This window comes from Rissa tridactyla, chromosome 8, assembly GCF_028500815.1.
Source record: "Rissa tridactyla isolate bRisTri1 chromosome 8, bRisTri1.patW.cur.20221130, whole genome shotgun sequence".
Classification (NCBI taxonomy): domain Eukaryota; kingdom Metazoa; phylum Chordata; class Aves; order Charadriiformes; family Laridae; genus Rissa; species Rissa tridactyla.
Window position 1 is genome coordinate 18,615,793 of NC_071473.1, and position 27,187 is coordinate 18,642,979.

General features: G+C 42.7%; 1 protein-coding gene across 7 annotated transcripts; it reads right to left on the bottom strand.

Annotated features, from left to right (window-relative positions):
• On the bottom strand, positions 1–27,187 carry GLYR1 (glyoxylate reductase 1 homolog). 7 transcript variants are annotated; one of them, XM_054211605.1, is made up of 17 exons: positions 27,091–27,174; positions 26,156–26,248; positions 24,968–25,004; positions 23,689–23,768; positions 16,145–16,283; positions 15,315–15,557; positions 12,186–12,272; positions 11,203–11,259; positions 10,070–10,120; positions 9,861–9,934; positions 7,968–8,067; positions 6,715–6,825; positions 6,310–6,411; positions 5,039–5,201; positions 4,434–4,613; positions 3,830–3,954; positions 1–3,471 (listed from the first exon to the last, which is right to left on the bottom strand). In XM_054211605.1, exons 5-17 carry the CDS (start codon positions 16,229–16,231, stop codon positions 3,397–3,399), a joined length of 1,455 nt encoding a protein of 484 aa, XP_054067580.1. In that variant the 5' UTR covers positions 16,232–16,283; positions 23,689–23,768; positions 24,968–25,004; positions 26,156–26,248; positions 27,091–27,174; the 3' UTR covers positions 1–3,396. The 7 variants fall into 7 exon arrangements, with proteins under 7 accessions (XP_054067580.1, XP_054067578.1, XP_054067579.1 ...); XM_054211603.1 differs by lacking the exon at positions 26,156–26,248 and having other exon boundaries at positions 6,715–6,807; positions 27,091–27,187; XM_054211604.1 differs by lacking the exon at positions 26,156–26,248 and having other exon boundaries at positions 6,310–6,405; positions 6,712–6,807; positions 27,091–27,187.

Consider the following 27,187-nt stretch of genomic DNA (forward strand, 5'->3'; position numbering starts at 1 on the left):
TTGTGTTACCAAGAAAGGTTTTATTCTTTTTGCCAGTAGCTTTGTTAATTGCACAAAAAAATCTTTTTGTTTTGCCATTTAAACATTTTCACACATCCTATTCTGAATGACAAACGTTAATTAAAAACAAGGCAAAAAAATAAAAAATTCACAACCTTAATTAACTATAGGATCTATCATTGAGGAAAAAAGAAACTGCTTTTCTTACAAGCTTTTCACAAGTGTCACATTTTCTCTTTAAAAAGGAGGGAGTCAAAAAAAGCAAATTGCTAAAACAGAAATCCTCTTAAAAAGGAACTTTACAGAATTGTCAACAATATTAAGACAACACTGACTAGCCAGTTTTATTAGAGCATCTCTCAATCCACAGCTTCCCCCCCCTTCCCTCCCCCAAATCTCAGGCCTAGGAACAGATTAAGATCCATGTTCAGAGGCTACAGACATAAATACAAGAATCAGAGCGAGACTGACATGAGCCAATCTCTAAACGGCATTTGAAACAGTCTGGTTTTCACCATTTCCATCCTTCCCTCCTTACTTCGCCCCCACTTCGGAGCTCTCGGTCTCCTCCTGCTCCTCCCTGGCATGCCTGTGATTGTACAGCTGGCTGGACTGCTCCCCACCCCGCAGCCACTCCGCATCCCTGCTGGAGAGCTGCAGTCCGACTTTCCCAGGATAAATTACAGTGTTTAACTAGTCTGCACCTGCCACTCCCACATAAATAACACACCGGTTATTTCTCTCCATTTTTGAGAACTACAGTTATTTCTGGCAAACAAAACCTCTGCAGCAGTGAGTTGCCATGGGAGCGGTTCTCCCTCTCACAAATATGGTTCTTTGAATTCACTATGAAATACACGTCATGGGACTTGAGAGCTCCTTTTGTATTCTCACTCTCTCCAGAGGCACCACAAAGCAAGAAAAGAAGGGCAGCTCCTCCTCCATGACCTCTGCTCAGCCTCGTTGTTCACCTTCACCCTGGCCAGGAGACCTTTGCAGGGACAGGTGGGGGATGCTGCGGCACCGGCTTGGCACGGTTCCACTCTCAACTGGACCGGAGACAGTACCCCCCCCCCTTCCTCCCAAAAAGATTTCTTACACTACAAAACCTGTCGTCTTATCTCCTGCCCCCCAAAACGCAATTTCCCCCAGATGCCCTCAATACACATTCATGTAAGTGATTTCTTAACTGCAGCATGTTTAACCAGGACTTCTGATGCTAATAGCTGAGCTCTTCTGGATGGGGGAAGCGCAAGCGTGTCAAAAGCAGGCTAATGGCTGGTTATCCTGGGTAGTTACATGTGCCTTTAATATGAGTATCTACATGCAGGATGACAGTTGCACTGCCAAAGAAACATGTATGTATAACTAGTATTGTTCACGTATACCACTGACAAACAGGCAAAGCGATGCCTAACAGATCTACTACTAGATGTTCGCCACAGGACATGATGCAGAACACAATAGTAGCCCACAAATAATAGTGATCACAGGAGGCGAAATACTCAACAAAGTAACATTTATAGCATTAGGTGTTAGATGTCATGATCCTTCACGAGTATCTGATACTTTCTGTCTCTTAAGGTGCCCCTGAACCATACACACGTGCTGCCCAAAGCAGGATTGGTAAAATAATCCTAACCCACAGGAAAATTTCCCTACACAGCCATCAAGTTCCTAGAAAAATCAGACGGTGGGAGGGGCAGACCTCACGGATTTAAAGGAACATGGTCTAATTTGAATTTACTTTCTTTCCTTTCAGAATCCCAACCCAAGGAAGGAGATTGTGCCACTGAGAAGTGATTTTGGCCAAGTTTCTTACCGGCATTTTCCTAACTCTCAAATCTAAAATGCAAGAACCCTCCTAAAAGGCTAATACTGAGAACAATTTAAAAAAAGAAAAAACCCAAACACGCTCTGTGCATTTTTGGAGAGACAGGCACCCTTTGGACTCTGGGTTGCTCTGCTGTCAACACTGACGGCATCTCTGCTCCCTAGCCTTGGTGTCTGCAGTTCAAGTCTCACGTTTCCAGAATAAGCTCAGCAGTGGTCTTAGCCTCCCATTTTATTCACTAGTCTCTCTAGAAGTTGGTATCTGGCCACAAGCAGAGTCACAGGTAAAGGGAAAAGACTCATGCTGTGCTACTGTTGTACCCAGAGTAGTAACACCAAGAACATGTATGGAAAATTTGACATGTATAAAGATCCCTTATCACAAACTATCCCTGTGAGGTAGGTAATCATCACCCACCTTTAAAGATGGGCAAACAGGCTAAGAGATATAATGACTATGCAAAGGCCAGAGAGAGAGCGTGGAAAGGAGCTCAGGATTCTCAGTCTCTTGGCTATGATCATTCTTCTCGCCCCTTTCAGACTCAGCGCTCTGCTTGTGACACTACCACAATCCAAGACACCTTTTTAATTATTGACTACAAAGGTAAAAAAAAAAAAACAAACAAACAAACAAACATAAAACCCCCCAAGAAGTAAAGCAACATAAGCTAAGGCCAGGAGCAACCCTAAGGTTTGTTCCTTCCCCAAATAAAATATCTCTGGCCCAGTTTTAGGCTGTATGTTTCTCTTGCCATTTTCTATGCAAACGTGCTGATCTCCAATGCTGTTTGTGGGATGGGCAGCTGTGACTAGCCTTTTAGGAGGCTCATTTACACTGGCATTCTCTCATTTTCAGTAAGTTTTGTGTTCCCTAAGCTACAGTTGTCTGTACAGGGGAAGACATGGATGCAATCTGTTCTTCTTAACAGTACGAGGAATTCCTCCATCAAGGTGCTGGGGAGGTGGAAGTTGAAAAAGAAACAGAATCAAGACATTGTTGCATGCAACCCCATTACCTTCTGGAACTGCCATTCTCCTCCATGGGAGGTGCTTTGTTCTCTATCAGTGGCCGATTGACAGGAATGCTCCTCACCTTACTTGGGACCAAGGACTTTAGTGATATTCACAGGTAGATGGGATGTATGTCACCTGTCCCCTTGATGCAGAAAGTCCAACACACGCATTATTTCACAGCAAAGGAGAAAAGGGATCGTTAGAAACAGCGTCTTGGACAAGCATACAAAGAGGAAAATAAAAGCAGCCAAGCAGCAGATTTCTGGCAGAGTTGCCTCAGAGCTTCTGAACAAGCCGCCACTGTTCTGTTCCATGACTGTCAGCGCATGGCATGGATTTTTCTAATTAGACTGCAACAATCCGAGCCCCCTCCTCCCCCCCTTCTGCCACCAGGGGAAGGCTCACTGCAGCAGCTGCCTCCATAGCAGATCTCAAAGTCTGTGTATAAAAGGAAATGGAGAGACAGAGATGGACTGGTCCAGAGTTAAAACCCAGTATCATAATAATATTAATCAATAATCATAGTATTAACAGTAAGAACAGTACAGCCTAGTGGATGTAGGCCCTGTACACTGCAGACATGTCGTTGTCTGATTGGTCCAATGCTTTTGCTCGTTTATAGACCTAGAGAAGAGAAATTAGAAAAGGATCAGTGCGGGCTCTCGTGCGAAGCGTTTCCCCAGCAGAAAAATTACTTTGCTGACCATTGCAAACCAGAGAACTGCAGAGTTTGTCAAGTAACTAGAGCAGTGCAGATCAGAATACACCACGTCTTGTTCAAGCCATGTGTGTTTATTGATGTGACATTCTAAGGGCTTCTACAATCAAACAAATCCAATTCCATCCTAGTCAAAATATACTTCAGTCACTGCTCCCGTGTCTTAGAGACGACAGAATTCTTAAATTTTTGTCTCTTGTTGACAAACGTCTCTACTGAAGAAACGTTGAGGAACGCATATCGGAACACTGAACTCTTACTTACCTCGTTGGCAGCAGCTGCCATAGGAGTTGGGTGGTTGACAGAATCGCCCAGTGCAATAGCTAATCTAAGATCCTTCTGTATGTATTTCAGGTAGAAATCCGGTTTAAAGTTTCCTTGCAAGATATCTGTCGAGAGGAACGCGTGCAAAAAATCAGCATGACAAAAGCAAATCAAGCCCACACTGCAAGGGCATGCAATTCAACACCAAACTTCCCGTTCCCATGCTGATCACCGGGAACATTGCTTTTAGCTCTTCTGTTTCTCTGCTCTTTATCTTCCTCCAGCCACAGCAGATAGCGTCACTATTGCCCACTGACAAAGCAAGCTCAGATTTCTAAGTAACTTGCCCTCCATTTCACTTCTTATTACCCTGCCCCAATGAAATCCTCACTGTAGACAATGCGGAGCTTGGGGTGTATTCTCAGAAGCCCTGGCTATGAAGGGGAAGGAATGGAACTCAGCTCTTCATTTCCAGAATGCTTAAAATACCCAGAATCCCAGGTTGATGAAGATAGGACAGTTATTTTCTCCCTTCTGCCATTATGTGAAATGCTGCTAGGTTGTGGTAAATGTCCTATAACAAAACAATGTAAGAGCACTTTACTTTGGCACTTCTGGTCCAGGAAGATGCTGGCAAGTTGTCCCTGATTGAGGATATCCAGAAGGGTCTGTTGAGACTGGCCAGTCACTTGAGCCAAAGTCAGTCCTTCTGCTATCGTTGCCATGAAGCTGCCTTGGACCATGTTCACAATGAGCATCATCTTGGCAGCATTGCCTACTTCACCTGGGAGCGAGACATACCATTGGACATTCCTCCAGAGGAGATATAGCAGCCTTGTTCCCCCACCCCACACAGTATTACCATTACTAGACTCTTCGTATCAAGCACTTGGCAGCTCTCCCTTCCCCCGAAAGGCTTCAGAAAACTTACTCATTTTCCAAGCGCTCAAAGGAAGGGGAGAAATCATAACAAAGTAGGATTTAAAATAAAAACCACTATGGATCCTCCAAAATGAGCCGGCATTCAAAAAAGAAAACTTAGGCTGGAGGCTCTGAAATTAGCCAAGTTCCAGAAGAGTAGGCCAGTTTCCCATACTGCCCAAGGAGACAAGAAACAGATGACACACGTGCCTCTTGGACTCCTTGCTGGAATTCCCAGTCCTTGCACTAACTAAAAAACTGCTACAAGGTCCTCCGTGTTTCAATTACCTAGAAAAAAAGAGGTCTTCCCCATCGCTTGGAAACAGCTACTGCAGTCCTCATATAAACCCCTGTCGCCAGCTGCCAGGATCACAAGCATCCCATCATTAGACAGCTGCTGATTTCCCGAGACCGGTGCTTCCAAAAAGCGACCACCTCGGGACACTATCACCTGGAAAAAGAGCATCTCTGGTTAGCTATGCATGAACAGCACACGTTGATGCTGAACAGGCAGCACAGCAAGAACATGGTTTAGGGCGTTCCTGTCCCCGAGGACAGAATTTTAAAGCAGAACAAACAGCTCAGACATACAAACGGGAGAGGAAAGCTCTAACGCGATGTGCTGCATCCTGCAAAGGGTACTTGAGACCAAAAGTTGCCCTCACACTCCAGCAACGCTTTCCCACACCCATCACTACTATGCACGTTTTAAGCAGCTGAACTTAACATGCTTTTGCCACGGCATCCTGTAATGGCCAAGGAACCAGTGCAGAAGTTGTACACGTAGTGCACGAATCTCAGAAGACTGACTGTTATGATATTTTCCCCCTTGTCCCCAAAGAGAAAAGGCCTTTGACAAATCTCTTCAGCCAGAGGTTTACTAATACGTATGATTCTTCACTCTGCAGATGTTCTCTCTCTTCTCATGTTACACGCTACTGCATCACCAACACATCTGCTTAAAACATCACCAAAACTAGCTTCCTTTCCTCATGCAACAACACACACTGCCTTTAGGGTAGAGGACAACAATCAAGATGCCAAAGAGGAAATCAAAGATACCACATCAGAAATAACCAGAACGCTTCTACAGAAATCCTCTCTGTAATAATATTTCTACAGAATGACACATGAAGGCATTCTTTTTCCCCCAACTAGAACATTTAAAATAAGCAGATTATGCATTATAGCAATTTAAGGACAGTTATTAATCCAGACAGCGCTTTCTCCTCCAGTTTGCTACAGAATACCAATCAGCCTATAAATACTTCTCAAAGGATCAAGATTCGGCTGGCTCTTTGCACTGATGCCAGCTAAGAGCCCTGCCAAATCTACAGGCTTTGCTGTTACCACCAGGAACATCTCATCCAACTTTGTTGCTGGTCAAGATTTAACAGTTTATTTCGTCCTATTTGCCTGGGAATTGAGTGTATCCTAACAGAAGCCCCAAAAGATCTTCAGAAGCATATTTATTATCAACAGCTTACTGCCTGAAGGAACAAGAACTGTAGTACCGCTGCTGAATCACAGACGTTAGAAGCTCAGTTCCACGCGATTACCTGTGCCAGCTCTGTGACTGTATCTGCGTCCACGGTGGACATATCCACGTAACACTTCCCTGGGCGAATCCCCTGCAACACTCCACTCGGACCAAGTACCAGCTGTGGGGAACAGAAGAGCGGTAAAGCAATAGGGTGTCTGCAAAGAAACTCCAATCCTGCAGGACAGCAGTTCAAGCGAGCCTGGCACCGCAGTGGTAGACCCCTAGAGGGATAGCAAAGCCTACCCCCCAGGGATTATTTTTTTAAAAGTACAATTTTTGTTGGGACATTGATTTTTACTTAGCTGCACTATCCAGCATGTACAATGACCCAGGCTACCGTGTTAGTAGGCATCAGAACTGGCATTCAGAGACTGTATCTTGTAGTCTAGCTGATGGAGGAAAAATAAGAGCTAATCCTTACATCCTTTGCTGCTTTTGGATCTGATACACAGGCAAAGGTGATGTCACAGGTGGAGACAACTTCAGCAGGGGTTCTTCCAAGCCGTGCCCCCTCCTGGATGAACAAATCACACTGCAAAAGTCACAAATCCAAATGTAAGAAAAACTAAGCACAGAGCAAACGAGTTCTATAGCATTTGCTGAAACAAACTCTGCTGCTGGACCCAACACAAAAGGAGTCAGGCATATTAGTTACGTAGCAACCACATTGTCTTCTGTTGGTTTGTCCCCACAAACACACAAGGGGCTCTTATGCAGCTTTTCTGAAACCCCAAGTGAAGAACTTCAAAAGAAAGACACAGGAAAATAGAATGCTTAGGTGAAATAAAAGATTGAATGTTGTGGGTTTTGGAGGAGAGATGAGGGAAAAAACCTAGTAAACAGACATAGCAAAAGGTCTTACTGCTGAGACTGACAAGTGTTTTAGTGGGCTGCTGCTTCAAAATCTTAGCTCCTTCTTACCCTATCCCCTCATACATCCATGTTTTGCAGTTGAAACAAATAAATAAATCTTTTAATCCCTTTTAACAAAGTAAGCACAGTGCCCTTCTTGAATTTGATATTCCACATCATCTGAGTACCACATCTCCCCCAGTTACATGCTCTTCCTCCTCCACTACAAAGAATAACGCTGGCTACAATATAAGTGTGATATAAGCTCCATTTCCACTTTGAATGCACCTATAAAACCCTTCTCATCCTGTCTTATGACACAGCAGGTTTTCAACAGAACCTTTGCTACCGCAACATGAACAGCACAATGGATGCGCAGATGAAGCTGTGGTCAAGCAGTGCATCTTAGCGCAACCCTCCTAGGATCAACTCCCCAGCACTTGGTCTTTTTGTCCAGCTCCATGACATAACAACTTGGCTATTTACATCAGCAGTATTTCCAGAGGCACTTTACGTTGTACTCCTCGACACATATACAAGGTTGTAATTTTTCTGACAACTCATCTTATACAAAATGGCAACGGGGCAGGGACTGTTCACGTAAGAGTGACCATACTAGGACAGACTACAGCTTTCATTTAATCAAAAGTGACCAACAATAGGCCATAATAATAGAACAAGGTGGCAAGCATATACTTGTGTTTCTTTCGCATCCTCTCCAAGGCACCACCGATTGGCGACTCCAGGCTTCTCCGAGCTAGACGTGGTAACTACAGGCTTAGAAAAGGTTAAGTATCATCTGTACCTTAAGCACATGCCTACCTTCTCAGCAGTCCGGTTCCAGACAGTGACAGTGTGACCCATCTTCAGTAAGTTGGAGACAATGCCACTTCCCATCAGGCCAAGTCCCAGAAATCCTATCCTGAGGGGAAGAGAGATAAACATTGATGCAACAGAAAGCAATTGCTGCCAGCCTCTCATGGTCTTGGAAATGATGAAGAGCAAACCCCAGAGCATCATCAGCAAAAAAAATCCCAAATCCACAACAAAACCAAACATGTTCCACTGCCGCAACAGAGAATGGGCGGATACTGAGCTTTAAATGCAAGCTGACATTTGTTATTCTTACTAAGCATCCTTAACAATTTCCTGTAGAAAGTCTTCAGCCTGATTCAGAAGACTACCTAAATATTAAAGGTTTATACAGTCTGAGGTTTTTTTTGTTTGTTTTATTAAAAAAGCTGCTGTTATGCTTCCTGTTGCCAGCCATTGCCTTATTGAAGGCACAGGGAACATTTAGAGATCAGCAGGTGCTTCTCTAACTAATCTTCTGATTTTTAAACTGAGTCACATGTACGATGACTTGCTTATACTATCGAATGATACATTACTATCTTTATTAAAATAAAGTCCAGCGACGACTACTGGGCTAAGCATCATGCACAGACCAAAGACCTAATCCCTGCTCTACAGCTGCAATTTCGGACAGACGCAGAAAGGAAGTAACAGACCACAACAGGTCACCCTGAGTGGCAATACATTAGTCCCAGATGCCAACTGCCTCCCCCCACACTCACACACACCCCCTCAAAGCTGGCAAGAGTTTTGCTCCCCCCCTTCAGTGCGCTAACAAGTTCCAACCCTACAGTTATCTGCAACCGGAATTCCTTCGCAGTCATTGCTGCAAGGATCCTTTCCTACATCGCAAAGCCAGCTTCACACCAAAGCCACAATTCTCGCAGGAGATTCTGAAGCATTCAGTTACAAGTCTGATGTAACCTCACAATGAAATCTGCCTGGCAACTCCCCAGTTAATTCTTCAGAATTAGCTGCACTACCGATGCACTGTGGCTTTCGCAAGCCACCTGCACTCTAGCCACGCCGCCTTTTGTTAGAGCAAACTAATTTAGATAGGTCAGAGCAAGTCACTAGAGCCTCCTTAAACAGCCCAAACAAGGTCCACCTATTTTCAAGTCTCTAAAACAGAGGCGATATTCTTTCTCTCCCAACCCACCCTTTCCTGAGAGACTGTTTTACCTGAACAGCTTCATTGTTATTTTGGTTCCCCTGGAGTACAGTTGAGAACTGACATCCCATGAGAACAACCCCAACGGCAAACAGCAAGCTGTGGCCTGAACTCAATTTGAACAGAGCGGAAGTTACAGAGTGAAACAGGAAGCTCAAGTTAGGCTTCTCTCACTCTAGAAAGGAGAAGGGGGACGTTAGAAGAAACCAGAAAGCTCACGTGCTACACAGCAAAGCTCTTGTGCTGGGAGAACACACCTCCCTCTTCCTCTCGTCTTCTACGTGCTCAGGAGAGCGATTAAACCACCCCAGTCAACTGCCGGGCACTACTGGAGAAAGATACCCTTTTATCTTTCTGCCTCATACAGCATTCAGAAATACTGATGCTTAATGTTCTGCAATCTGCCCTACCGGAAAAGAGCGTCTGCAGAAAAGCTCTGAACTGCAAATGTATCCAGGCCAGACCTTATTCCGAATTTTTCTACTGTACAGCCCGTTTGGTTTTAGCTGCCTCCCTCCCTCCTCCCCTACCCCCCAAATCAGAGTTTCACACAAGGACAGAGGAGATCTGCAGTTAGAAGGAAACGTTAGGTTTATTTATTTGTGGTGACAAGCTGGAAAATGGCTGCATATATGAGCTGGCAAGGAGAAAAAGGAAGGCAAATGGCTGAAGTGCGTTGGAGATCTTACTTTTTGTCTGTAGGCGTGATACTGCCATTGACTGCTGTGCTGTCTGCTGCCTGGATGGAGGTGGATCCTGTTTCCTGGGGGGTGGGGAAGGGGGAAGAGGGGAAAAAAAAAAAAAAAAAGAAAAGAAAAACATCGAGTGCACAACTCTAGATGAACTACAAATGCTCATGACAATAAAGAAAATCCATCAAAACTAGGATTTGCCCTACCTCTTCACAAACCTTCAGCTTCTTTGTGATGGCTTGATAGCAGACAGCTGGCTGCATGGAGAAGACAAAGCATTCAGGGAAAGGACAGTGCTGATTTGCTCTCCTGAGCCAACAGACCATATCCTTGTTAAACAGAAAGAGGCAGCTCACCCACCCACCACCATCTGCAAAGCAGGAAAACCTCTCAGGCTTGCCCCAATGGGAGAAAATAAAAACCTACTGCAACGTACTAATCACTTCCTCTCACACCCTGCCCCAGCAATTCAGCCTGTCTCCTGATACGGATACTGCAAACTCCCTCCTGTAGTTCCTATGACGGGCTCCACTAGAGGCAAGGATGCGGGGCATCCCTACTCTCACATTTGGCCCAAAGAAAACCGACATCTCTAAAGCCTTCCATAGAGTTTTATCTACGCTCAGTACGTCCACGCGGCTATGGACGCAAAGCCTCCTTGTTAATGTGAGAAGGCATGTTGCTTTCAAAAAACATTAAGGTGAAGGCCGCTCCTTCCCATGCTGCTTGTTTTGAGCTTGTCTAGATTAAAACTGGTAGCTGCTCTTAATCCTTCTGGCTCTGCCCAGATCCTCAGCTAGATATAAATCATTTTTTCATTTAATTTGATCTTTCCTTTTCCTCCCAATGTTCACTGCTGAAGATAAAATCCTGCAAGGCTTCTGACTCTGAGGAGATAAACTCGCTATATTTTACATGGAGCTTTTTCTGGTCCTGGAAATTCTCCTGCCATATTCACTTAATTGTCAAATTCATCCAGATTAAGGAACTGGTAGGACAACTAAAGACAATCAAACAGGGCTTTTAAATAGAAAAACAGCTTTTCCTACCCCTCAATGTTCAATTTACAGAATTTACAACAACAGATTTGTCAGATCCTGGTGCTAGATAATCTTTAATTATTCAAACTATTCACTGTACTCAATGGTAAATTGTTCCTAACATTAAGGTTCGGAAGTAATTGAACTATAAGACTGCACGTGAGAATCTAATTGCTGCTAGCCCCCAAAGAACAGAATTTCAGAGCTCTTTACACACACTCCTTGTACTTAGTCCCTGCAAAGGGCAGGATGCCAAGCTAGACAGACCAGCACAATGACCCTGTCTGCCAAATCCTCACCTTCTCTGTCTGGCTCAGCAGGAAGTGATGAAAGTGTGGATCACTGTCCTTCACAGGCTACAAAGAGAAAAAGTACAGGCTCAAAAACATTCCCGGAGAGTCACTGGGCAACCACAGCACAATTCCCTTGTTCTCCCGAGCTGCATGAGAACAATAACTTAAGGTGGAAAATATAAAATGCATCAGTTGTATCAAGCCGCCTGTTTCAATTAAGCGGCTCACACTGTGTTTCAATTCTCAAGACTAAAGCCATTCAAGTCAAATTCCTCATTTTTGGACATCTGTAGAAAAACCAAAGAAGATTATGAGCAAGATTAGCACGGGAGGAAGAGACCTCATATCCCGCTTCTTCCTCTTCCCAAGGGAATGAAAACGCTTATTTTCCAGCTTCCAAGAACTCTTTAAAACAGCATTCTGGGAACTGGCTGGAGATCATACCTAGCAGTGTCTCACGCAAACCCACACGAACTGCAACAAGGACTGTAAGCCCAGGTGTCTCACCTTGCCAATGAACGCCATACACACTAGCCTGGAGTCACGCTGCTCTTACTCTGCTTTGCTGAACACTTATTTATGCACAAAAGTTAAAGGTTTCCAAAAGCTGCTTACGAGGGAAATCAAATGAAACCACCCCAGATGATAGCATCCAGACGCGGACAGACTATTCACATCATCTCCTCCAGTTTTGGGAAGCCAATCCCAGAAATATTTTTGAAACAAGAAGTGCAAAAATGAGTGCAGCAAGTTAAGTGCTAATCAGCAAACGGTCCCACAAAAACTGAAATCTCACTTCCCAGCAAACTTCTTAATTGCCCAGGATATTGTCTAGCTTTGTTACACTAAAGAATGACTGAACAAAAGCATCTTATTTTGTTCCTACAGGAGGAAGAGAAGATCTCACTATTCTACAGCCCAGACAAAAGGCTCTAGGTTTGCTTCCACAAACTCAGTTCCTAGATCACATACATTGTAAAGTGTCTCACCTCACTGACGCTTGGCGGCCATTTAAATCCAGCCACTGTTCCAGTCATCACTCTCTTCACTGTACTTGACTCTGGAATTGTGAGGTCCTGAGGAGATAGAAGGAGGATCAGAAAGAGCTTACAGCCTGTCCCAGCGGCTGACCACAGCACGTTGATCGTATGAGCACACATACAGAGTTCTGAAAAGCACTACAAACGCCTTCCATTTCACATGCCTTTCCATGAGGAGTTCACATTTAAACACGCGGTGCATTATCAACGTAGGTGAGGTGAAGAAAACATGAACTGCCAACAAAGGAATTCAACCACAGTTACGGCTTCTGGAGAATCCATTCTTCATATGTAAGAGGAATCATTGCACTAGTGTAATCACGCAACGAGTGGAAGCAAAAACACACATTTGATCCAGCATTTTCCTCTGGTGGATGCAAAAAGCTAAACAAATGGCTGAAGAACATCACCACAATCACAGGTCTGAACTCTACTAAACCTCCACTGTCACAAAAAGGTAGCCTACTTGTTAACAGGAGAATCTTCAAAGCATGAGGCTGATAGCCACAACTGCTCAAGTTTGCGGAATCCACAAGACAGAAATTGATACGCGGACTGCCCCATACACTCAACAGGCCCCGATTTGTAACGTCATGACAACACTTAATGCGTCATGTTTTTTACTGTTGAGCAGATTAAAATTTATCTTTCTTATTTCTCCAAGATATATAGGTTTAAACAGGTATTTATGCTATAGGTCATAGACATATGCTATAGACATACAGGTCTTTATGCTGAGAATATGCATTTTATGAAGAGAACGTGTAGGACTTCTGTCCTGAAATGAGGGTTCAGAAATGGCATCACATTATCTCCCTTCCACAATTACTTCCTGAAAATGCACCGTAAACCTTAGTGTCCGCACAGAACCACAAGAGAAGAGCACTGTTGGCAAAAAAAGGTAAGAGCAAGACTCCTGGAGGTAACCCAGATTGATGCAAACGTTTCATCTGTCAGCAGGGACAATTTAGGCATCGGTCTCCAACCTCAAATTGTCATTTCGGTCTAGGGAGAACCTTGCACACTGAAGTTCTCTCCCTAGAGACCACGCTGCTGTTTCAATCGGTAAAGCGTGGATGAAACCTGCCCTGATACCTATGAAGTCATTTTGGTCCTTTGAAAATATGCATATAAGCTTAAAAATGAGAACATCTGAATGATGATGTATGCCCACAGAGCACTTCTAGACAGACCACACCTCAGCAACAACTGGTTCCTTGAATTTTGTGCATCCTTATTACTTGTAAAGCCAGAGTTTCGACTATAATGGGGCAAAAACCTCCAGATCCCAACACTGCAGTAATTCAGGATAGGGACACAAGTGATTTTTTTTCTGCCCTAGGGCTAAGAATTTGGGGAAATTATGAGAACCAGGAAGAAGACAACAAGATTTCAAAATTATTTCACAGGCTGAAAAAACAGTATTAAGACAGTACTGTTATATTTTCATGAACATTTCTTTAATTGTTGGTACATTACTTTCCAGAAGCTATAAGGCTACTTTCCTACATTAGCCTGCTTATTTTCATGATCTGTGGCCAGACATTTATCACAAAGCTGGCCATTTCTTTGTGATAAGCTGTTTAAAACCACTCTGCTTGTAGTTTTCCAGTAAAATAATTTCTACTACCAGAATTAACTCGCTCAAAGCACTCTGATGCCGTGAAGTAACTAATACAGTAAAACCGAAGCATGCAACGTGTCAGCGTGATCATAATTCTCCCAGCCATTAGTTTTGATCAAATTTTCGAATGAAACTAGCTCAAAGACGCAAAAAGCATTTGGCAAGTGGAAAAAAAGGCCCTGTGGCTTATTGCAACAGAAACATGTGAAGATACAACCTGCTCATAGCAAGACACTGAAAGGTAAAGGTACGTTGCCGGTAAAGCGCTTTCCTGCATCAGTCAAGTCACAAGTTCTGTAATTACTAGTAAGAATTCACAAATACGCATCCATTCCTCCCGTCCTCCAACTCCCTCCAAAAGGAGAAACTGATGGGCTCTGGTGTACAGCATGATTTAACAGAAGCTGGCTCTAAAAAAAAAAAAAGCCAGTATTTCCTTCATAGCTAATATCTGAGATGATCAGCTTCATTTCACTACATCAAGAGAGTTTGCTGTTGAACCAGCGAAGGCCAATCCGTTCACAATTTTGGAGATCAAAGACTACCATCTTGACTTGCATCCTGAAGTGCACTGAAAGCAAAGACTGTGAAGCACAATATAACGTGATCCCTTTGAAGGACAAGTGAGCAAGCAGGCTGCTGCACGGTGTATCAGCTGAAGTCTCCCCATGGTCTTCAGGCGTAGTCTCTGATGGAGCACGTGCATCGCAATAATCCACTGAAATAATTATCCATTTGGAAAAGGACGATCTGGACCACAACAGTGATTTCCATAATAAGTAAAAAGGCTGAAATTCTAGATGAGTGTAGAGAAAGTACTGGTGGCTATCGTTGCTGCCACAAAATCCAGAAATAACAGGGAAGTAACGGGGATAAAATAACAATGCCCCAAGGTTGGACCGTAAAATGTATGATGGAAATATATCCTATAGCATAGAAGCTGAAATGAATACAATTAATTCTTCTGGTGGATTCCCCAGGCTGCAAGAGCTTCTTCTTTAAGCCCTAGCCCTTAAGAATACCCCACCCTCTCTAAGTACTGAGGATGAAGCTGAGTGACTACTAATCACTTAATCATACAAAGTAGATGAGATGGGAGAAGTCAAGAATCAGATGAAGACCCACATCTCTTCACTAATCCTTCCCCCACAAACTTAACTAAAGGGATGGCAAGATGAAAGGTAGAGTCTCATGATACAGCTCTTAAGGCCCTCTCAAAGATACGAATAGAGCCGCTCAAAGTAACTAACTGGTAAAAATTACAGGAAGAATGAACAATATGCTTGCCAAAGATATCAGGCAGCCAAATGGTCTAGAAGCATTAACATGGAACAGCTTAAATAAACCTGATACTGAACTGACTCTTCCTGCTGGCCTGTTAGTTAAGGTGCCAGTCAATCCTAGAGTCCATCTGCAAAGTCCACGGGGCACTGGCGGACATGCACAACACAAACCTTCTCATCCTTGGGTGGACGCCCCCGCTTTCGGGGGCTCTGATCCTGGGCTCTTTTCAAAGGTGATTTTGATCCTCTCTCTGACGATACAGAAGAGACCCTTTTTTTTCCTTCCCCTGTGCCCTTCTTCAACTTCCCTTCAGACAAACTGGCTTTGCGTTTCTCTTCACCAGCAGATTGCTTGCCTCTTTCTTCACTGGAATTACGCCGATTCTTCTCTTCACTGGAGTTATGGGAAGACGCCTGAGAGATTACAGAATAGAAGATGGTAAGGAAAGAAGAGAAGAGCTGGAATGATTTTCATGCAAAACCAAGGATGTGAAGGACACTGTGCTGATTACTATCAAGCAAAACAACAGCACAGTAACTTGAAAACTAGATATTTGTTAGCCCTTTGAAGTCGGTGAGTGAAGTTCCTGGTTAGTTCTCCTGCAAAGACACATCAGTTTAAGTAAACGAGTAACAGAACAGGCCACTTGAAGACTTGCTGTGAGTGCGTGCACATATATGCACTTCCAATAATCTAAAGATAAGATTAGTAGATATCAAATTCTAGCCCAAGACTTAAGACGGATTTATCAAGTCATCATAAGCAGATCAATTAGCCTCTTCAGTTTCTCCATCAGTTTAACAACACCTTTTTTCCCCACCAAGCATGACTGAATGGGGAAGAAGAGAGGATAGGGAAAAACAAAAAGCAACAAAGGCGTGAAAATGAACGCCCCCCCTCAACTTGCCAGAGGCAACAAACTTTTCACATAAAAATGCATCTGACCACCATTCACGCCAAGACTTGTTCTGATGGACACAGTGAAAAAGAACCCACTCACCTGGTCCTTGCCTTTGGTTTTTCTAAGAAACTCCTCTACAGCATCCACGGCTTGCTGGAAGCGCTTACCCTTGTTAATCTTTATCATTTCCTCTTTGTGAGGGTGATAAGGCTTCAGCTGCTCCACTTTGATCCAAGCACTAGAAACAAACAAGAAAAAGTCAGTTGTATTCTCCAAACAGCAACCTTCTCAACCATCCCACTTTTAGGAACACATAGATAACCCTTTTTTCTCCAGAGCAACTGATAGTAGGAGCCCAAATTCGCTTTCTACAACCTGAAGAGCTGTGGTTTCTGCATTCACTGAGAACTTTCTTCGGCACCTCTACTTGGTTTCCCTCTTAAGTTTTATATCCTCCCATGCTAGCAGTGCTCCACTCTAAGCACTATTCATACTCTCTATCAGCAAGACAGCTTTTGAATGTGATCACAGGTACTTCTTTAGAACAAAGGCAGTCTAGTGGCTGCTCTTGTATCACCAGGAGGAACACCCACAATCACATGAATCTGCCTGAGAGGTTGTTGAAAGCGGAGGCCACACAACAATTCTAAGCCATTCTTGTTCAAACTGTGCACACACACGTGTCTGCAAAACTAGAGGAAAAAAACCCCAAAATTATACATCTCACAATAGAACTGACCACAAATAAAGTGAGTGCAAACGCCACAGCTCATTGCTGAACGTATTTCTGATGTGCCTTGATATTCTGCACAAAAACAACATTTTCAGTTTTGAGGAAAAAGAACCATTTTCTTCAGTGTTGATATTTTAAGACAAACTGGTACAGTAGCAGAGTATCAACCCGACTGCCGTCCTATGAGGAAACTCATATTACTTCCCTATTCCCACTGCTGCTAAATAGGACTTCTTGACATTTATCAAATGGTTAAGCAGTCGAGTACAGGGTGACAACTCCACTTTCCTTCAGGTTGACGAGCTCTTCTACCACTCCTTCACTGCAGCTGAGGGGAATGCCTTTGCTTTCAACATGGCTCCTGCAGAGGTTAGACTACCTTCCTCCCTCCCCAGATTCAAGCCCAGGCTTATCAGCCACCCCATTACAAAGCTATTTCCATCCTACTGAAAACAGACCTGCGGAAGTTTTAGAAAAGCTTTTCCTGAGCTAGGGTGGCCAAGAGTGCTTCTTCTGCCCAGCACACAGTAAAAACAAGTCAAATTGATTTTCTCCGATCCTAAAAAACCTCTATGTTACAAACACTGACTAGCCATGATTACAGGCTTTAAATTTTCTCCAGTGCGGTCCAGCTCCTGCAAGCAAGTGAAGTGGTTTAATAGCTGCCTTTTCAAACATGGTAAGCACCACGTCATACAGCTAAACTGAACATAAAGATGATAATAATAATAACAACAATGCTTTTGCTGGATCTTGCTTGTCCTCTCTTCACAAAGTAGTAAAGCCCAGTAAACTCTTTAAAACTTCATGGAGATTGTTTTCTTCACAGCCACTGTTTGGAGTCAAGAATCAACTCCCTTAAGGTAGACCAAAACTTTTTGAGTCTCATTTGGAGAGATGAGGTCTCCTGCTAGAACTGACCACAAAAAAATGCTAACATCCTTTCCACACTGCCAGTGCAGCTGACACCCTGATTCCACCACAGCCTGGAAGCAGAACCCAGTACTCTTTTGCATGCAAATCCGAATCCTTTCACTCAGTTTACATCTCCTTCCTAATAACTGACTTAACGTAATAGAACAAGTCAAATCATTACTTGCAGACGAGAGCCTGCCATGCAGCAGCTATTCAGAGAATCCCTCCTAGCTGCCCAGACATTATAGTGAAACACATCTTAAAATTCTCTTAAACTCTCAAGCTCTTCTGTGTGGTACTCTGTGACAACGCCTCCCGAGGTACCAGACAACATCCGCTCACAAGAAGCCTTTCCATTACATATATAAAGGAATCAAAGTTTTGGAGTACATTATAATAAAACACGTTAAATGTTGTTGCCAGATTTTAATTTCTAAATAAAAATAACCTTTTTTCTGTCAAGGCATTCTCTTAGGTTTCTCCACATTCTATCCCTCCTCGCTGCACTTGTTCATTAGCTTCCTTTCTCATTACTTTTCCTTTGGTACGGAGGAAATATGAAGTACAAAGCTTTATGGCTCCTGGCTTCAAAGGTACATCTTAGCACTCGTGATCACCCAGGACAGAGCGCTAGAGATCTCAGAGACAAACTAATAAGTGAAAAACAGTCTTAAATGCTGCCTCAGTTTTAAAAATAAATTAAAAAAAAAATAATACAACATCAGTCTTTTCCTTTCCAGTTTATGCTTTGTGTGTCACCTACCTGGACAACCTGCTATAAGATACAAACATGTCTTTTGACACAGAGGTCCATAAAGCATTTCTGTCAAAGAAAGATCTTTTCACCAAACAAAATCATTTCTGTTTATACACAAGATCTCTCTCTGTTAAGCAATAACCTCAAAGCCAATGAAAGCCCGTATTTAGATAAGAGGTCTCTATAGGATGCAACATAACAAAAGGAACTACTATTTCTCTTTTGACTCAGCAATGAATTAACGCCTGAGAAAAGCATTAGTGACATGACATTACTCAAAATGTCGCATTTAAGATGAAATTATATTCATACCGCCGCACCGAATCATCTGGTCTCTGTAGAGAATGGGCTAAATGAAAAGTGAAAAGATGCAAAAGAGATACATGTGAGCAGTGGGTTTCTCTGCTCATTTCTCTATACCCTTCCTCAACCCGTCCAAAATATCATTCTTATAAAACCACTAATGAGGTAAAATCCACGTTATATCAATGAACAATAATCAAAACTTACAATGCTTATAAAGCAGAGGCAAGAATGAACGTGAGCAAGAGGTGCATGGAAAACTGGCACAGAAGAGATGCAACCAGAAATACCAGATTCAAATCCATGATACGAGCTTAGCACAGGCAAGAAGACCTTAAAAACCCTGACTTTCTAGCCAGTCTCTTCCAGTCTAAAGGTATGAACTCCTAATGATAAACTGGAGAAATGAAAGTTGTGGAATATCCACAAATACTCACTTTTCACAAGCCTTACAGTTAGGGATGGAAAACAGCGGCACCGTACCTCCAAATTTCTATTACTTACTGCAGCCTGGGAAAAATTTCATAAAGTTTAACACTGTAGCCGTTTAGATGCCCACACTAAATGCTAACACAACCAATTTTGAAAGTCAAAAGAAAATTGCTTGGTTATTTACAAGCCCAGTGTGTGCGAGCCCACAATAGAGAAATCAAGATGGGTATCCTGCTGTTAAAAGGGAATGCCCGATTTTTCATCGGTAAAACAACTTAAATGGCTGAACTCTGGAATTTGTTATGTAAACTTCTTAATGGGGAAAAAAAAAATACAAAAATGACCACGCTAAATTAGAATAGATGTCCATGCAGCAAAAAGGAGGGGACACTTTGCAACAAAAAACAAGCAGCAGGGCAATACTGAAAGAAATTCTAAGTATTACATTTTTCAAATTTGTGCAACAAAAAATTTTGCAGGCTACTTACACACCCAAAGATACCAGTAAGAAATGGAAAAGTTTTGACTATAGTAATTTTTGGATATGGCACTCTGCCTGAAGAGATGTTTAACAACATTCCAGCTGGCTCTGCTACACAGCAGTCTGGCTACAGCAACATAGAGCTCTGCACGGGATAATTGGCCTAACTGAGAAACACCAGCAATGCAAGCTAACCGCTCTGTCGGCTTAGCCTGTACCCCCGGCTCCTCAGACTGCCAGAGGACCACATCCAACACCTGGCAAACTTTAAGCAAGCGTTTTCTGATGTCGGGATCCAAAAGAACATTTTGGAAAGACTATATCCAGAAATCCCTCCCTTCTTGAAAACCAGTGAGAAGAGCAGCAGCAGAAGAGGGTAGGTGTTTGCATTCCAACAGGATATGGAGGATGGGAAGGCAACAAGCGCCACATGAAAATCACTGTGCCTGATGGAAATAGGCTGCAGATTATTATACTTATCTTGGATTGCAAGCTTCCTCCAATTTTTCCTTAATATATCAAGTCAGGAAGTGCTCCTTGACCCCATCACATTCAGTGAGACTATTTAGTTTTGTACTGATGCTTCAAAAAGGTGCTACGAGCAAGAATAGACTGCTCCAGCTTCCTATTAAGGCTTTGATATACATGACTTGCAAGACCATTTGGCTATTGCAGAACATCTAAGGGGGGGAAGAGGGTGGGATGGGAGGAGAACGTGTTTGTACACACATCTGTGATGACTGCAGGACCCTCCCTAGTACTTCTGTGAAACACAGTAGAATGATACCTTCAAAGCAATGACTTATTTTTTTTTTAAGTTCTGACAACGTCATAATGAATTCCCATGAAATATAACAATATTTTGAACTGGATGAAGCACACCAAGACAAACTTGTAGCAATAAATATAGCAATGCATAAGTTCTTACACTGCGATACTTAACCACTGGAACAATCTACAAAGATTTCCTATCACAAGACTGTAGCTTGGGAAATAAAAGGGAATCTTAAAAACTATCTGAAAAGCAAAGTTAGAAACAGAGATAAGAGAACAAAGTTCCACTGCTATTTAGAAAAACTAAATTAAAAATTGGTTTTTGTACTCCCGTAATTGAATGTTTTTACACGCCCACCAGGTCTATGGGCAGGAAACATGAACTCTTCTTGATTTTGGATGAAGAATCCTTTTAATGCAACTTACTCTGAGAAGAGACACTCAGAAAAAGAACTCCTAGGCAGACTAGAAAAATCTCCTTATCAATTTGGAGAACAAGTTAATAAGAGACTTTATATGAGTATGTGCATCACGATTAAGGCAATCGCTTAGAATAGGGCACGGATATTATATTACTAATATGAACACCAAGTTGGCTTTCACTGTGGTAAAGCACAGGTGTACTTCACAGTTCAAATAAATAAGCAAATTCTTCCATGGGTAGAGAATCCTTGTCTTCCACAAAACCTACTACTTTGAAAGTGACACAAGCAACTAACTCCAACAACACAATAAACATGAGGAGCATAGAGCTCAGCAGAAACATTATCAAAAGCCAGTCTGAATGCACTCATGCTCTCACTTTTATGCCCTTGGCCAATACTACTTAGGGCCTTCACTGCAGCATCGCACTGGGCCAGCAAGTATTAGTAGTCAACTCACAGGTAAAGAAAAATGCATTTTCTTCTGTGCTGCATCCTAAGCTATTCAGGAATTCACAAATAACCAAAACCTGTCTATGCACTACACCAAAGCCACCTTGAAACTCATTGGTATGTTTTTATTCACCCGTCCACTCCGCTCAGATGCATGCACAGCAGTTCTTACTTCTAAGAAGTTTTCTCCTTAATCTTTGCTATGGCAAACTGGAACCACGTAAGTCTGGAGGAAACAATTTTTAACTAGCCTGAAACGGTGGCATTCCTGGCCACAGTAGTCACCTAGGAATCCTCAGAGGAAAATAAAACTATCACATCTGAGATTGCCCACCCACCAACAAACTGGCTGGCAATCACTCTCAGAAGTTTGTGAGAGATTCTACCCAGCATCAGTTTCACCTTACGCACACTGAAGAACAGGCAAACAGCTTCTATCCGGATCCTCACCTGTTAAACCTTGACAGTGTAAGGCAATAACAGAAGAGCTGTAAAAATGGATCAGCGGTATAGTAATGCCACCTTACAAACTTCAAAGTGGCAGAAAGAACAAAGTACTAGAAAAGAGAAGCAACGTGCACTAGAATATCAGTATGAGTCAGTGTACTCATCACACCACGGACTGCAGCCGGTGATGGCGCTTTGCGTCCTCCTATTCGTCATGCTGTTCATTATGTAGAGTAGTGACATTTTGTCAGTTACGCATTTCCACTTACTGTTTATACACACCTAGAAAAAAGTATTTGCAAAACATATTTGTTTACTTGCACAAAATAAGGGAAGGGATTTTCTCTTCATGCTCACATTTTAAGTGAAATAATTTAAATTTTTCCTGATTTTTTTGTTGTTGATTATGCTCAAATATAAGTATTTTCTCAAGCAGCACGCTGGTTAGAACAGCACTGTTCTAAACAGAACACTTTTAAAGTTACAAGCCAGGACAGAACAGGCACACAAGCTTCCCTCTCTTCTGTCTATCAACGTTCTTTTAAAATAAGAACAAAGGGGACAGTATTTATTTCTATTTAATTTTCAGGTAGGGTATTCCAGTCAAAGCAAGGAAATTTCTAAATCATGATTAGCTAGCAGGAAATTATTAAATTTCATAAGCTGGAGAAGGGGGGGAAGGGAGACACAACATCAACCACACCACCTTACTGTGCCAGACAACTGGATTTTCCCTAGCCAGGGCTCTAGAATCGTGTAATAAACCCCGATTATTTTGCAGCTCTGAACTCTTCATTTGTAGTCATGTCGCTAATCTCAGCTACAGTACCCCACATATATCCAAACTTGTCTTTATACAAAACATCGCTGTATGTGATTCAGTAAAGTGAAACACAAGAATTGAGAACGAACAACCAGGGCAGAAAAAGACAATCTTCTCAACTTTTAGAACTTGATTAGCTCAAATAACCATGCTTAACAACAATGCCACCACCAAAAAACCCTCTCTGTCCCCAAATCAACCTTCACTTGCCTTACATTACTAGAGATCCAACAAACCGCCCTATTAGTATGCAGCATCCACCTCTACTCCATCAAGTTTATATCTCAGTTCTTAACGGAAAATGATTTTTAAGTATTGAGCAAAAATAATTTAGCAGTCGAAAAATAATCTCCTTAAGAAATGTCCATTAAACGCTCTCAGTTCTCGTTACCTTTTTTCCCAAAAAGTAAAGGGCTTTCTAGTCTTCTGCAGATTTTTGCAATTTTCTCCCTTATTACACGACTTAATGCAAAAGAGCAGAAAATAATTAGAAAAGTAATTTTCAGTTTCATGAAACACACAATTTCCCAGGGTTTGGGATTTTTTTCCAGTTTGTAAGTACCTAAGTCAACTATGATTTTGTATGCACGTTTGGAATCAATAAATTCTGGATTGCAAAAAGGTAGTCTACAACAGTTTGGCTTTCCTATACTGTGAGGTCTTCCCAAAGCACAGCAATAATGTTTTCAGTCACCAGGTATGACAGTGTGTTCTTTTACAAATGCCAAGTATATAGCTGTTTTATTCTTCTGGCAGCAAAACAAACGCATACTCTTAGCTGTACCTTTCTCATACATGGTTACATGCTAAAAGTCTTATCCAGTCACGTCACACCTACTCCCCTAAAAATGGCAAGCCACCAAGAACTTTCCTGCACAGTGGCAACTAAAATCCTAACGTGATTGCGTACAGAAGTCTTTACAGTCCTCATAAACCCACATGAGCAGCTATAGCATGCAATAATAGTTGAATTTTTTTGCACGCGTATCAAAGACAATCTTCTGCAAAGCTACACTGCACTGTGTTAGTAAGTATTTCTTTCACAAAAGGTCCGTATTACATGGCACAGTATTTTCACCAGATGAAAACAAGCAGGTACATACTGATCTTCCGTTCCAAAAAACTTCACAAAGAAGCACTTTTTTCCACGAGGTTTCTTCAGATCTTTAGGTGGATTAACAATCTGAAGGCAATGAGAAGTTAAAAAGCACATAATGAAAATTTATACTCTGTGATTTTACTGTCATATGTTACAGATACAATAGATTTATTCATTTTTTTAAAATCTGACTGGAAGAGAATTTGAATCTGTTATAAGTCTTTCAAGTAAATATGTAACCCAGGTATTTCCTTAGATATGGGTATGCTGCAGCAGAGTGAGAAAGTACCCAGACTCCACTGATAACATCACTACGTTCTTAGTGAGGTTTTCTTCTCCCTATCCCCAATAGGTAAACTAGCAATCTTTTCTAAAATTTAGAAAGCCAGATGGCATTAATAAAAGGTTGTTCCACTTACATAACTTAAAATTTACAACTGAAGCTTTGTCTTGACTCCCAGAATAGATTGCTTATAAAGTTCAAAATATTAGTAAAGAGAAAAGCTGTCATTCAGTTACACAGGTGACACCTGAAAGACTGCAGGGGAGCCTGGACTTAACTTGATTCAATAACCAGAATGAAACCAAACGTTTATGGTTGTCAGCCACACTGACAACACTTTTCCTGCCACATGCTGTTATCTCAGCATGCTTAGTCCTCATACCTACATCAAAAATAAAAACAAAGTTCTTTCAGAGAAGTAGAAATAAAAAAAAATGGCACATATAATTCAATGGGGTTTTTTAAATCTTTCTGGCCTTTCATCAGAAGAAAAAAAAAAAAACAAAAAACGAGAAGAGAAAGTTTAACTACTCCCTACCTACAGAATTATTACTCAAAAAGCATAGCTCAAAAACAGTATTTCGAGAAGCCAGACTCCTTATTTCTATTATTTAACACAGTGCATTTAACCAATTTACTATGGGACGAAAGAAACCTTTCTTGCAGAAAGTGGCAGGGATTAAATAACTAAATCTGGGAAACACAATCAGTTCCAGACCTGGGTGAACCACACTCTATGGCTTTTCATTCCATCTGAATGAACAGCTGTTAGTAACAGGCTGAACTTCCAGATCAAACAAAGCCCTAAACTGGTTCACAGTATAGATTTGTTAGGTATGTATATTTAAAAATAAAAACAAACAAAACCCCCCAATATTAATCTTTAACTGAAATGCTTTCAGGCAAAGCTTTTCTGTGCAGAAGAAAAAAGCAGAAACAAATAAAACAAAAACTAAGAAAACAACAATAAAAATAAAAAAGCACAACAACAAAACCTTACCTTTCCTGGCCATGGAGGATACCGGCCCAGTTTCCCCCTAGAGAAAAAAGAAAGTATTAGGCACTAGAACCAAAGGAAAAAAAAACTATCCCATGTCTACCTTTTTTGCATTACATCGTATTTTTCATATTAAAAGAGCTACAACCTACAGTCAAAACCTACCATGAAAGGCAAGATGCACCCCTGACACACAAGCATTTTATTGTTAGACAACTGCACCTAAACTAAGCCTTTAAACAGTCTGCATGAACTCCCTGGACTACCAGAATTTAACTGAACAGAACAGCAGCAGCACAGCTACCGCCTGGAAGATACAGTGCTATAGTGCTTATTACTCTTGCAAGACTGGATATTCCCTCACAAGGAGATGAAAAAAGTATTGATGCAGGCAATCAAACCAAAGTTCAGGTTGGTAACTCATATCCATCTGGACAAACTGTCTACTGAGCAGAGCAGCCATGGATTTCCAGCTCAGAGAGCTGAGATTCTTAGAAGTTCTCACAGGAAAGCATTAAAGGCAGGATCCCCTGAACAGGTGTTTGTTATCACAGTCTTCAGGTGCTCGCCACCACAGTAAGACGTGCTAAAGATATGGAAGTGCCATAAGGAAGGCAGAAAAGTTTATTTCCTACACTGCAAATGTTTCCATTATGAAAACTACACAAACCTATTTCTTCATAGAGGAGGAAGAGAGACATTAGTCTTAGCCCTCAGCATGGTACCTTTATCATTATCTTACCCTAGGCACTTACTCAGGCAGCAGCACTCTCACAGAATCTTATCAGTCATTGTCTTGCAAGAGACTGGTAAAAAAAAAACCCATGAACCAAAAATTATCAGCAAGTGTCTCTGCAGCCCCTCTTGAGACGGCAATGCTACACAGACGATCCAGTAGCGACGGTCAGACAGGAGCACTGACAAGAACTGTAGCCATGACCATGTCTCATATTCAATGCTTCCATTCTCATATTGAACAAGACATTCTATGATTCTATGATTCATCAAAGACATTCACACGTTACTGTATTATTGTTATAGTTCTTCCGTGATGGCTGTAAGGATAGTACCTGTCTAGGTTGTCATGTACAAAACTAAAGCAGGATAACCTGCATTCCAACACCGAGAACAGTGCACTCCCCAAATCCTTGTTGGAAAAAAAAATGCTAAAAGGAACCAATCTTTACTTACTTTGCTATATAAATTAGACAACTTCACAGCACTGTCAATTTTTCGGATGAGAAACTGGAGTTGTCACAGCCTGGAGCACGCGCTTCTTTTTATCTGGGATATAAATATAAATGCATGCACTTGCCTGTTGGGGATTAGCTATTTCTTGCAAGCCCTAGCAGGACACCCTAGCCTGTCAAGTACAGTAGAGCCTATACACTTAAAAATCAGCGCTTACAGGGCTCGATGGAATCCCTTCAGTTGTCCTCACCAGGAAATAGAAAAATCTCAGCACTCTGACTACTTGAGCGTAAAACTGGAGTGACAAGAGGAAATGGCTTCTGTGAGCTTCGATAGGGACATCCTAACCTGCAAAAAAAAGCTGCTTTCCCAGATTATTGTGTTGCTTCCTTAAAGCATTGCCAAGAAACAGTATCGCTGCTCACCCTAAACACCTACTAACTTGTTCTTGTGCCTTCTCGCCTCCCCTGGGAGGCGAGGCCGTATTTCCAACCGAGCCCCAAGATGATTACCCCTCTGTCCCGCTCCCCTCACCCCCCTCCATCTTATACAGGTTCTTTGCTGTGCCGCCTCCCCGTTAGCCTTCGGTGCCGGCCGGGCTGAGAGCCGAGCCCGCCCGCCCTCGGCCCGTGGTCCCAGACTGCCTCACACCGCCTCCGAGGGACGGCGGCAGCGGCGGCGAGACCCGCCGCCCGGCTCGCAGCCCCGCCGAGCCGCACCTTAGAGTCCCCCGCGGCTACAGGGTGACAGGTCCCGGCCCGGCCGCGCCGCGCTCTCCCGGGCCGGGTATAGCCCCGCCACCGCCCCGCCCGCGCCGCCGCTGCCATTAAGCGGAGCCTCAGCCTCGCTCCCCCAAGCGCCACAAGCGCTGTCCGCCCCGCCGCTGCTTCCGCCACGCCCCGCCCCGCCGCCGCCCGGCCTGCACCGCCACTCACCACACCAGATCTCCGAGCCTCAGACTCACGGCCGCCATCTTACCGACAGAGCCACCAGCCGCACCGCGCAAGGGCTGCCGGGACAGGACGGCACCCG

Coding starts and splice junctions, on each gene's coding strand:
- GLYR1 (XM_054211601.1), bottom strand. CDS start 27,128: ATGGCGGCCGTGAGTCTGAGGCTCGGAGATCTGGTGTG. Junction 23,769..24,967: donor ATCCTCCATGGCCAGGAAAG/GTAAGGTTTTGT, acceptor CATTGCCTTCAG/ATTGTTAATCCACCTAAAGA. Junction 11,260..12,185: donor GGCCGCCAAGCGTCAGTGAG/GTGAGACACTTT, acceptor TTCTCTTTGTAG/CCTGTGAAGGACAGTGATCC.